This window comes from Mchenga conophoros, linkage group LG7, assembly GCF_057382185.1.
Source record: "Mchenga conophoros isolate Kocher_MC1m ecotype Shallow Benthic linkage group LG7, M_conophoros_male_GT1.1, whole genome shotgun sequence".
Classification (NCBI taxonomy): domain Eukaryota; kingdom Metazoa; phylum Chordata; class Actinopteri; order Cichliformes; family Cichlidae; genus Mchenga; species Mchenga conophoros.
In genome coordinates this window covers 18,533,474-18,545,982 of record NC_140532.1, presented here as the reverse complement: position 1 = coordinate 18,545,982, position 12,509 = coordinate 18,533,474, and the positions used below count along the sequence as shown (strand labels likewise).

Below are 12,509 nucleotides of genomic sequence, written 5' to 3'. Positions count from 1 at the left end.
CTGCTGCTCCATCTATTCCAGTCTTCTTCCATCTGCTCATCCTTCTGTTTTTTCCTCTTTTTTTGTTTTTCCTCATTGGAATCCAAGTAAAATGTGCTGGACAATTTTCTTTCTTCTCTTTCATCTCGTCTTTGTCATCTTCACCTTCTTATCCCTGCTGATTGTAACTAAAAAGATCAGCTTTAGTGCTTGAGCCAGCGTAACCCTAACCCAGATTCTATTTTATTAGTTAGACTTTCCAGCTAAGTGGAGACTGGTTGTAAAATTTGGGTTGGTGTGAAATTATAAGTAATTATTGTTTTGCTAACAATAATTAGTATTTTTAAAAACTGACCACATACTGGTGAGTTATTTTCTGTCACTGATTTGATTGTTTTAATAGTAATCGTTCGCTATATTCTTCCTGGGCAAAATTTCAGAATTTCTTTGTGAAATTTGAGTCCATAAACATTCAGCTTATTAATCTGATTGAAGTAAATAGCCTTAAGAAACGAAGCTTCCAGATTTTGGTGTTCTTTGATCTTTTTAATGATCATGTCAAGGTCAAGTGATCCATTGACTGCTGCTTCCCCTCCCTCAGCAGGACACACTTGTCTGACGGCACAGTTGCTTATCGTTTCTGAGGGGCAGTTTTGTGATCTGAACTATTCCCTGTGCCTAGGCACGCTGTGACTGACTGTTATGCAAGTACACATCTTAATTATCCCCCAATGGAGAAGCTCATTATGCTGATTAGCCCATTGTGCCAAAACAGACCTCCTTATATACAAGATATCTAATTAGGCATGCTATGTGCATCAGCGAGCATCACCAGTGGATAGTTGACATTTTGATGGGATATCTGTCAAATGACCAATGACATGAGTTCTGAATAAAAATATCTTGACACTGATAAGCTGTATATAATTCGAGGCCCATAAAGTCCCACAAGATGATTTAAAAAAATATAATAATGGTTATGCAAGTTATTTATACTATGCTTTTTATCAAAGCCTTTATTTATTCTGTAAATAAATGATAAATGTCAGAAGGTCTTTTCATATTGCGCTAAGAAGTAGTCTTGGCCCCCTTCCTGATTTCCTAGTTTTTATACGTTTGTCGCACTTAAATGTTTCACATCATTGAACAAAATTAAATACTACAAAAACGTAACACAAATAAACACAAAATGCCGTTTCTAAATTAAGGTGTTTATAATTTGGGGGGGGGCGGGGGGTCCAAACCTCTACATGGCCCTGCGTGAAAAAGTGATTGCCCCCTAAACCTAATAACTGGTTGGGCCAACCTTAACAGCAAGGTTGGGCCAACCTTGCTGTGGCATGACCTTTTTAAGGTCATGCCACAGCATCTCAATCAGATTCAGGTCAGGACGTTGACTAGGCCACTCCAAAGTCTTCATTTTGTTTTTCTTAAGCCATGCACATGTGGGCTTGCTGGTGTGTTTTGGATCATTGTCCTGCTGCAGAACCCAAGTTGTCTTCGGCTTGAGGGCACCAACAGATGGCTGGACATTCTCCTTCAGGATGTTTTGCTGGATAGCAGAATTCTGGGTTCCATTTACCACAGCAAGTCCTCCAAGTCCCGAGGCAGCAAAACAGCCCCAGGAATTTTTTCCCCTTAATAATAAACCTCTTCATTTAGAAACTGCATTTTGTGTTTGCTCGTGTTTGTCTAATATTTAAATTTGGTTGGTGATGTGAACCATTTTAGTGTGACAAACATACAAAAAAATAGGAAATCAGGAAAGGGGCAAACACTTTTTCCACACCACTATATATAAGCTCACCTTATGCAACTTCAGAGGCTCTGTAGTGTAGACTTTCCCCTTATCAACAAACACTATATAGACAAAAGTACTGGGCTGCATACATGATACACCTACAGGAGGCGCTCAACCATGGAAATCCTGCCAGGAAGCTCGCTGTGCACAGGGTTTGCTGATGTTAATGCCAGAGGAATTTTGGAAGTCTGCAGTTATTGAGTCAGCGTGCACCTTAGCAGTCAGCAGCCCTGCTCCGGTCTGCCACATTGTGGCTAAGTTGCTGTGGTTCCTAAATGCTTCCACTTTACAATATTATCATTTATTACTGCATGCAATGTCAAAGAGGGAAGAAATTTCACAAAGTGACTTATTGAAAAGGTGGCATGCTCTTACAGTGCCATGCTTGATTTTAGTGAACTCTTTCTTTCACACACATGACTGCATGGCTTGATTTTATTGGAACTGGAAAAACACCTGAATTCAAAGATTAAAAGGTGTGGCCCAATACCTTTATTTATACTGGTGTCTGTTTCATGCCGTGTCTCTTGATATGCAGTATTTTACACTAAATAAATACATTTTATTTTCATAATAAGAGTAAAAATAACTCAACAAATATGTTTTTCAGGTCAGAGACAGTGGTGGAGCGGATGCTGTGTAACTGGATGTCAATCTGCCTTTACCAGTTTTTGAAGGTAATGCAAGTTTTGGGTCACTGGAAATGATGCAGTGACTGACAGGAGATTGATTTGATTTGAATATTTTCTGGTTGCAGCTCTGATATGTTTTGATTTTAGTAGCTGTTCCGTGTTACAGTGAACTTTATGGTATAGACTGGTGGTCTGAAAAATATAGATGTTGTTCAATACATTTTTTTAAGGAGTGAATATACTTTATCAGTTATTTTTAAAAAAAGTATGATCGCATGCTTCAATATTAAACTGTGGGCTTTATGGATTTCTGCATTTCTTTCATTAGTGCTCGTGTTGAAAGTGCCAATTTATTTGACTTTTAAGCTGCTAATCACAACAATTAGCTGCTTTACAACAGCTGTGTCAAGCTAAATGGTTTTGTGTGCCTCTATGTGTCTGTGTTTGTGTGTGTGTTGTGTGTGTGTGTGTGTGTGTAACAGGACTCTGCAGGCGAGCCCTTGTACAAACTGTTCAAAGCCATCAAGCACCAGATTGAGAAAGGCCCCGTGGATGTCAGAGTGAAGAAAGCCAAATACACCCTCAATGACACAGGCCTGTTGGGTGACGACGTTGAGTACTCTGTCCTGGTGAGATCGACGCGCACACACTCACTCACTCTCTCTCACACACACACACAGAGACACACACACACATGCACATGCACAAACACACACAGAGCACCCCTCACAGTCAGTCATAGAAATTCAGAAACTCAGCGTCATAAAAACTGCACACTCTGCTTCAAGATTGCATGGTGTTTTGTGCCTGGTGAGCAATACATACACACTGTGCAGTTGCCGTGGTAACCCCCCCCCCCCCCACCACCACCACACACAAAAAAAAAAAAAAGCCCTGAGGCGACTGCCCGCTTTTGTGTGACATCCATTTTCAGTGTCAATGTTCTCAGCTCAGAAACGACACAGCCAACACAATCCAGCGTAGCAGGGAAATGTGTGGCTTAGGTTAAAGTCCTACAAGTGGGAACAAGTATGGAGTACAAGCCACCTCCACAACCTCCCCTCAACCTCGCAGCCTGCACCTGCTCTCCGTCCATTTGGGCAGCTTTCAGGAGTCAGGAAATGCCCGTGTGTCTCGTTTTGATATTGTGTCTCGGTAATGGAAGCTAATATGAACCCAGCTGTTTTTTGTTAAAGTCAGCACAAATAAAAAGACCCATGGGTAATGGCGTTGTCGAGGACAATTATCAAATTAGCGTGAGTTACACGTCTCCTTCTGTGATGGATTGCTTTCTGTGATTGAATTACATAGGGAGGAGGGAAAAAAAAACGCTTGACAGATTTCAAAAGCAGATGCATTGCTTCCTACTGGCTTACATTTACAGCGTGCTACTCTTATGCACTTTATATGCAGCTGGGCTGATAGGGTTGCCATTGTGAGTGTATTCCCTGGCTCACATTTGAAAGCGTTGAATGGTCAGTTATTTCTAACAGAATTGGATGTGAGAGGCGAGGCGGGTCAGTTGGCTCCTGCTGAGCTTTGGTCATTAGCTGGCCAAAAGTCCTGTCAGGTGTCACCAATGTGTGTCTGTGTGTGTGTGCTTGTGTGCTTATAAAGCCCTGTTGCTGTGACAACAACATCCAAATAGAACTTGGCGTGGGTGGGTGCCTGGGTGCTCTGACCATGTTTGAATATTTCTGCATGTTTGTATTTTATTAACGTAGGTGCGCGTTATAAGCGTGAGGTATTAATGTGCGATTCTGTTTGTCAGACCTTGCAAGTGCTGGTTCAAGGCGAGGGGCCGGATGTTACGCCCGTCAAGGTGCTGAACTGTGACACCATCTCGCAGGTGAAAGAGAAGATCATCGAGCAGGTGTACAGGAACCTGCCATACTCCCAGCGGCCCAAAGTCGACAGCGTCACCCTGGGTGAGTAAATGACGGCCACCTAAAAAAAAGCAGATGAACTAAAGCAGGAACGTCTAGTAATGATAAATAATGTAACTGTTATTTCAGTCTTAAGTGAAATTAATTCATAATTAAATGAGAAGTGAGTTATCTGAGAGGGTGAATAATTATTTCATTTCACATGTATTCAGTATATTTTATTATTTTAATAAAACAGCTTTTTATTTCAGTTTGTGGAGTAAAAGAAACCAACTTAGCATAGAATTTATTCATTGTCAGCAACATGAAGAAATCGTTCATCCCTAAACAAAGCTATGCTCGCTACTGTAATCAGAAACCTTGGGGAGTGACTTGAAAGGCTAAAGCTCCACAGACATTTTCTAACTTCAAAGTCATTTTTTTATTCCCACGCACGCTGTAGATCTCATTCCTTTATACATTTTAGATAAGCAGAGATCTATTTTCTTTCAGGCTAACTGCCTTGTATTTGGTTTTAGTTGTAAATGAAATGCAGACGGTGGTGGGCTCAGTTATGCAGAATGTGTTTGGGTGCAAACTTTTCTATTATGTTTCAATTATGCAGAAACTACTGACATGTGACTTCTTCACCCGAGTTCAGCCATATAGCTAACAGGCGAATTTAATAAATGCATCATTAAATCCCAAGAGATAACTGAGCAGATAGCTGCATTCGTTAAAGATCACATTATTACAGTGTAACCACAGGACAGCTGCATCCCAGGATAAAAGTAATTGAAATAATATAAAAAAGTATTTTATTTGAAATGTTTTACTCCCACAGCAGAGATAACTTGCGTTTTGAATAACGGTCTCATCCTGCCTTCATCACAGAGTGGCGCCCTGGCTCAACGGGCCAGATTTTGTCGGATCTGGACTTGACCTCCCAGAAAGAAGGCAGGTGGAAACGCATCAATACTCTGGCACACTACAACGTGAGTACTGCAAAAATTTACTATGCAGTAATAAGAATTGAAATTACAAAACCAAATGACTGGGGTTCAGTATCTGATGTAAATCAATGACCATTTAATGTGCATTCAGTTCGAATGTATAATGTAATTTATATGTAGAGTTTCTAAATGTATTTCTTTTCTTTTTTTTCCACAATAACAAAATGTTTATTTACCTTACTTTTTTACCACCAATTTATACCTAATCTCTCAGTATAAATAAGTATACCTATAAATACTTATTTATATATAAGCATTTAAACTTACCTTTAGGTAAAAATAAATTGCTGATACTTGTATCTTTGCATACTAGAAGTCTCTTCTCTTGGTTATGTCTTTCTATGCAATCCTACATTAAGCCATTTTAGTTTTTTCTTCCAAGTATTTTCTGCAATAAAAAAAAATTAGCAAGATGTATGGCAAGGACACAGCTTTCTGCTTACAAAGCCACATTGTAATGTGTTGTTTTGTCAAACCATATAAAATTGCAGTCATGCAACAGCTCACATGTGACCCTACCTGAGGAAACAAGATTAAGATTTCTTTTTTATAAAATATGTATGAAATACCATAGCAAGAGAAAGTAAATGTGCGATATGTTCTCAAGGATAACATTGGAAGCTTCCTTTTATCTTTTTATATGACTCTTTAGTTCAAGTCCAACAACCATCACAGAGTTTTCACTCTCCTTTCTATGCCAGTAACTACTAAGCTGTGTAAAAGCTAAGAGAAAAAAAGCTTTTATCCTTAAAGTGCTGCTTAAAGATTTCATCATTAACTTTCATGGAGTGTATAGGTGTTCAAGATAGATCATTTACGATAATGTTGGCCCAAAGAATATGCTATACAATAGCACTGTAATAAAATTCTTCACTTTTTGTTTTTATCACCTACAAAATTTAATTTCTTACCTGCGAGTCCCATAGCTTTCTCTTTGTTTGGTCTTGTTGGCTCTCAGTGGTGACAGAATGCCACTAAATCTTCTTGGCACTGTATTGATCCACAGAAAATAAAGGTCACTCGTGAATATCCCCTACCTGTTCTGCTTTTCAGCCACTTAAATCCGCCTCTTTTAAAGGTGCTCGAGTTTCTTTCATCCTACCTGCTGCCTCGCTGTTGTTCTTAGACAACAGACCTGCTCCTATAGATTCATTGGCTGTGTCAGGGTAGCGCTAATCACAGTATTTGTGGGGTCAATAATAGGTTGACGCCAAAGAAAATGGTCTGTAAATATCCCAATAAAGACTCACTGTTCGTGTCCGCTCATTCGCATTGATTAGGAATTAGATCTGGGTGCTAAAAGGCACTGCTGACCACAGTCACAGTAGCTATTAAATTCAAAGGTGTGTTAAGTTTGCATCGTTGTGTGTGTTGTCATCTAACAAAATGATTGACTGTACATTCCAGGTGCGGGATAACGCCACATTAGTTTTGTCCAAAGTGCAGCACACGCAACAGAACTATGACCAGAATCAGGAAAACCACGAGGAGCGTACGTATCTCTAAGTACACGCATGCCGTGCACATAAACACACACGTGTTGAACCCAGAAGGACACAGATGAAATGTGTACTTGAGAGTTCCTGCCTTTGTTTTGTTTCTCCAGGGTTTTTGTCCATATTCCCACGACCAATTAACATGCTAATACATGTTGTTTTATGTATAACACGCTTTGAGATTATGCAGAAATAGTATGTCCTTTTATCTTCAGCTTTTTTATGTACATTTGAGAGTATTTGATGGTTTAGCATTTCTTCTTGGATAGTCTCATTCAAATTCAGTAGACACACCCTCTCATGTTTTAATTTTAATCGTCTGAATGTTTTCTGTAAGCATGTGCATGAATAAATAAGAAGCAGAATTGTCAAAAGAAAGTTTACACCAGTGTTTTCCTCCAATAGGAAATGCTTTATTGGAAGATGATAAAGTGTTTCACTTGGTGAGGCCAACAGACGAACTGGATGAGACCAAATCTAAACGAGGAAGCATAAAGGACAAGTCGATGACCAAAGCCATTACAGAGATCTATCTAACAAGACTCCTTTCCGTAAAGGTACAAGAAAAAAACATTTATGCAATTATTACAGTAAATAGGGCACTGTTACACTGACTAAACAGTAAAATTCTGCTTTACAAACCAAGGTTTTTCCAAGTTAAAGCTATTTTGGAAAGAGCCGAAAATGTACAGTAAAAACTTGAATAGCTATACTCTCCTTGCAAATAGTTGTGCCTCTGGTATTTCTGGCTGCGCTCTGTGTCTCTGCCCTGTCTCACATTATTTGTGGCCCCTTTCAGGGAACACTGCAGCAGTTTGTGGATGACTTCTTCCGCAGCGTGCTGTGCTCTGGGGCAGTGGTCCCACCAGCTGTCAAATATTTCTTCGACTTCCTGGATGAGCAAGCGCTGAAACACAACAATGTGGATGAGGAGACTATCCATATCTGGAAGACGAATAGGTAAAACAACAGGTCGACTGCGTACACTAATGATCACTCTCAGAGTTCCTTTTTGTATGCTGTATGTTAGTATGTGGATGTACTCCAAGTATCAAAAGTACAAAAGTATTTGTTTCCGGCCTCATTCCATGAAATCAATCAGTCCACATGACTCCCTCAGAATAAGCATCAGACAATAACTATTTCTGTGTTACTGTCCCCTAAAGTACATATAAAGTACTATTTTTCCCCAGATTTTATGGGCCCGCATAACTTTATAAGTACAGGAGATAGCCACTTAAACTTTATTCTCACCTGAAAAGCAAATTTAAGCTCTTTTAAACACAGGAACCCACTCCAAGTGTTGCAATGTAAAATAAAAATCTTGTTTTTATTTGCCAGGATTTTTTTCTATGACCTACTTTATGCATCAGTATCAGAGAATATATCACAGTTTTTCCACTGCAGCAATTTATTGTCTAAGATTTAGAGTAACAGAAGAATCTGTGCCTGGGATTTATTTTTTTATTTACTAGAGGACAATTTAAAAAGTGGATTTGGGGTCATTCTCAAGGGTTTTATCTGTATAATATTTTGGACGTAACACACTGATCAAATAGGTTTAGGTCCTAAAGAAGTTTTCCAATCCTTGCAATCAGAGCATGGAAAAGGGTGGCGATCACAGAGTGCTCCTCTGTGGCTCTATGCTCCATGTAGTCAATATAGATATCAGCCTTTGCCATTAAGGGATGTCAGATGGTCATTAGCAGCTAGTTCATTGTTGTTGATGTTTCCTTCCCTGAGAGGCATTTTTCCCCACTTGCTATTAACGGTATTTCAACCAAATGTGTATAATTACTACATCTTGTTCCCTCCTCCTTAATAGAACAGGAAATTATGCAGATAGTTTCATACATTTTGACAGTACCTTTTACCTAAATGTTTAAAGTAACATGTTGTATTAGTGGACTATGGGAAATCTTTTCATCTTCAGTTTAATTATAAAAAAATTGAATCAATATTTTCTCCCAAATTTGGACTGTTCATGTATTATTGCCATTTTTGCCGGGAGAGGGGGAAAGTATTTGCTTTCCCCCTCTTTCCTCTTCAGACCGGAACCATCTGAGCACTAAACTGATTGGCTGATTCAGTTAATCTTAATGCTTTCCATTAGATACAGGTTGTTGTTTTTTCATTTAAATCAGAAAACCAATGAGTAGCTATAACTCCCGAAAATGTAAAATAGTAAGAGCAGCTTTCTAGGATAATTTCGTCTTAACTATAGTGGTGCAGAAGTATGGCATAGTATGAAAAAATGCATCTTGAATGAAATACAAGGACCTCTCATTTAGATACGACTGTGGTATACAATTTCACAACCAGTCCACACAAACACAGCTATCCGATTTCATTCCCACCAACAGAAATCCCACTGCCTGAGACACTGTAACTCTCCAAGAAATAAAACTTACTTATCCCAGAATGGACAGAATACAAATGCCCAATTTCAACTTACTTAGTTTGCATTTGCAATCCCCCTGCTCCCATGTGACATTTAAGTGCATAAATTAGTGTCACGTCGGCTAAGGCTCAAGCATACAAGACGACGTGTTGCATGTAGATGCCGGTGATTGACGCAAGGCCGGCAAGAGAGCAGCCACACAAGGACAGAAGATGAGCGATTTAATTACTTACTACACTCCACACCACACTCTGCATCCGCCCGTTCTGTTTATCAAATCAACTGAGGGCCATGTACTAAATATGAATGTGTGTATGAGGCATAACAACAAACAAACATGGTAATTATGTCCCAAGCTAATTTAAGTCTGTGATTATGACAACATTGCTATTTTTATGCTTCCATTGTATTCTCACGGCAGCCTTCCCTGGAGATATTACCAAACCAGTATGAATTTTATGCGGTGCATTTCTTCTCTCAGATGGCAGAAGACGTTCTCACCGATTGGGGAGGAGTTTTTTTCCTAAACTATTGTATTTGGTTGTTCTTTTGAATGTAAAAGCTGATATGAGTTTGGAAGAAAGTCTGTGGAGTTTGTTTTTCCATTCAGGGGGGAAATTAGCAAGACCGTTCGAGCATTGCATTATGTAGTCTGGGCTTTAAGTTGTTAGGCTGCAGAGGAACCTCAGAGGTCAGCTGCTTTATCATTTCTAATCATTGTTTGTTAGAGTAGACAAGCGTCATTGGATGTTGCTTTGTGCAGATCCCTTTAGTTGTTAAAAGTCTTCAGAGATCATTTTTTTTCTTTTTCATTTAATTTTCCGTGAACAGCAATAGTTCTCACAGAGGTCAGCATCGTGTGAAACAGTAATATAAACTGACAGTCAAGGGTATTGTTCTGAATAAACTGACACCGACACGAAAGGCTTTTCTCCATCGCTGTTATTATCTTGTACTGCACTCAATTGCACCTCAGGCAAGTGCTCTCACACATGAAATGAAATGCCTCCCTGACTTAAATTAATTCATGGATGTAATGCGGTTGATGAGACACCCCCCCCCCTGTTCTGAAACAATAATACCGATAACAACCAGTGATGATAGACTGATTTCTTGCCCCTCTTTTTAATACCCGTGCAGCCTGCCTCTGCGGTTCTGGGTGAACATCCTCAAGAATCCCCACTTCATCTTTGACGTCCACGTGTCTGAAGTGGTGGACGCCTCACTCTCTGTCATCGCCCAGACTTTTATGGATGCTTGCACCAAGAGTGAGCACAAACTCAGCCGGGTGAGTGGAAACGAATGGACAAGAGGAGGGAGGGGTGGGAGAATATGAGGTGGAGGAGTGAGGAGGAAAAAAGGAAGATGGGTGAAAAGATGGACAGAAGATGAGAACAAATTTGATTATGTGAAAAGGTTATAGGCACGTTAATTTAAAGTGCCATTTTCACTGAGTTGTATCCCTCCCCCTTTAGGACTCGCCAAGTAACAAACTACTCTATGCAAAGGAGATCTCCACCTATAAGAAGATGGTAGATGAGTAAGTACTGGCAGCACTTTCCATCTGTTATTATTGGAGACTGTAATACCTTTTTTTAAATATCAGTTAACATAATGGATCAATTACCACCTCTTGTCTACTCTTTATGTGTGTGTCTGTGTGTTTAGTTACTACAAGGGCATCAGGCAGATGGTATCTGTCAGCGACCAGGACATGAACACTCACTTGGCAGAGGTGTCACGGGTAAGGAATACATCTGTCATTTTTGAATAGAACACAATAGAGTAGAATATCTTCATTGTCACTGTAACATGTGCAGTTAATAAGTGCAGTGTCTATAGTGCAGAGATCACTCACAACAGTCATAAAACTAAATCTGTAAATTGCATTAAACTATATAAGAGATGGAAAAAAAACAACTTTTCTCCATTCACCTAAACTGCAAAACCCTCCATTGCACACAGCACAATCATGTGGACAATGCAGCATTTAATGCTTTTACAGCTCTGGGATAAAAACTTGTCTTGCTGTTAATGTTGCAATCCTTAAGGTTTCAGTCTAAAACATGCTTTTTAACATCCCTCGAGTGTGGGTATTGAACACATTTAAGATTGTTGAGTTTTTTGGTTTTTTTTTAACCAAATGCCCCCGGGGACGTTAAGAAAAAGGTATTTCCTTTCTAAAGACGAACTGCCAACTCTTGAGCCACGATCGTGCCAAGATCGTGGCTCAAGAGTTGGCAGTTTGTCTTGTAATTGGAAGGTTCGAGCCCTGGCTCAGACAGTCTTGGTCGTTGTGTCCTTGGGCAAGACACTTCACCTACCGCCTACTGGTGATGGGCCGATGGCGCAATATGGCAGCCTCGCCTCTGTTAGTCTGCCCCAGGGCAGCTGTGGCTACAACTGTAGCTTGCCTCCACCAGTGTGTGAATGTGAGAGTGAATGAATAGTGGAATTGTACAGCGCTTTGAGGTTCTCAAAAAGCGCTTTATAAATGCAATCCATTATTATTATTATTATTATTATTATTATTATTATTAAAGCCTCTTTTGTACTGGCATGTCAACTGTGAGAGATTCATAGTCCACTTTCAAGTCCATAATGTTAAAATATTTTTTTTGTTCCATTTATTTTGGGTGTTTTTGTCTTTAATTGTCAGCAGATAGGATAGGGTGACACAGGAAACCAATGGAGAAAGTCATAATTGAATCATATTGCATTGATGTGGCATCCACATAACATTTTCCACAGGAAGGACTGTATGAAAATTGTATTTTTTACTTACTGCGCCAAGGGTGCATTTTGCAACTACATGCTGCTGAAAACAACAAAAGAGGAACTGGTGTATTTGTTTGCACTGTTGCCGAATTAACTCAAATGGTTTTAACCAAAAAGCATGTCAATAATTGACTTTCTTTATATTATAATATGAAAAACAGGATTTGAGTTTATGAAAATCTTAAGGATTATAACTTTAATGCCCGGTGGCATTACATATCAGCATTGTTCAGAGGCTTATTTATGTGTGTGCAGTAATTGTCATTTGCTCCGCCACAGTTTTTAAAGCCTGGGTGTAGTTTATTCAGCTGGGTCCAGGTTCGTGGTTTGGTTGGATTTCCACTTTAACCTTTAAATTTCTGTTTATGTTTTTCAGTCTCACACAGACAAACTGAACACACACGTGGCTCTCCATCAGCTTTACCAGTACGCCAGCAAATACTATGATGGGGTAAGAGGCCCTTCTTTTTCCTATCACACCCGAAGGAGGCTATTCCACTGAATGCACTACTGCCCACTATATTATTGGTTCTCCTTTTTTTTC

General features: G+C 39.5%; 1 protein-coding gene across 3 annotated transcripts in view; it reads left to right on the top strand.

Moving 5' to 3' along the window:
* The window catches only part of plxnb2b (plexin b2b), a 147,513-nt gene that overhangs the window by 131,493 nt on the left and 3,511 nt on the right, over positions 1–12,509 (top strand). For all 3 annotated transcript variants that reach the window (XM_085282716.1, XM_085282714.1, XM_085282715.1), the window contains 11 exons: positions 2,391–2,457; positions 2,895–3,041; positions 4,184–4,340; positions 5,172–5,272; positions 6,698–6,782; positions 7,192–7,343; positions 7,586–7,746; positions 10,328–10,475; positions 10,663–10,727; positions 10,856–10,931; positions 12,342–12,416. In XM_085282716.1, the coding sequence (XP_085138842.1) occupies positions 2,391–2,457; positions 2,895–3,041; positions 4,184–4,340; positions 5,172–5,272; positions 6,698–6,782; positions 7,192–7,343; positions 7,586–7,746; positions 10,328–10,475; positions 10,663–10,727; positions 10,856–10,931; positions 12,342–12,416 (1,234 nt within the window). The remainder of the gene's footprint in view (positions 1–2,390; positions 2,458–2,894; positions 3,042–4,183; positions 4,341–5,171; positions 5,273–6,697; positions 6,783–7,191; positions 7,344–7,585; positions 7,747–10,327; positions 10,476–10,662; positions 10,728–10,855; positions 10,932–12,341; positions 12,417–12,509) is intronic.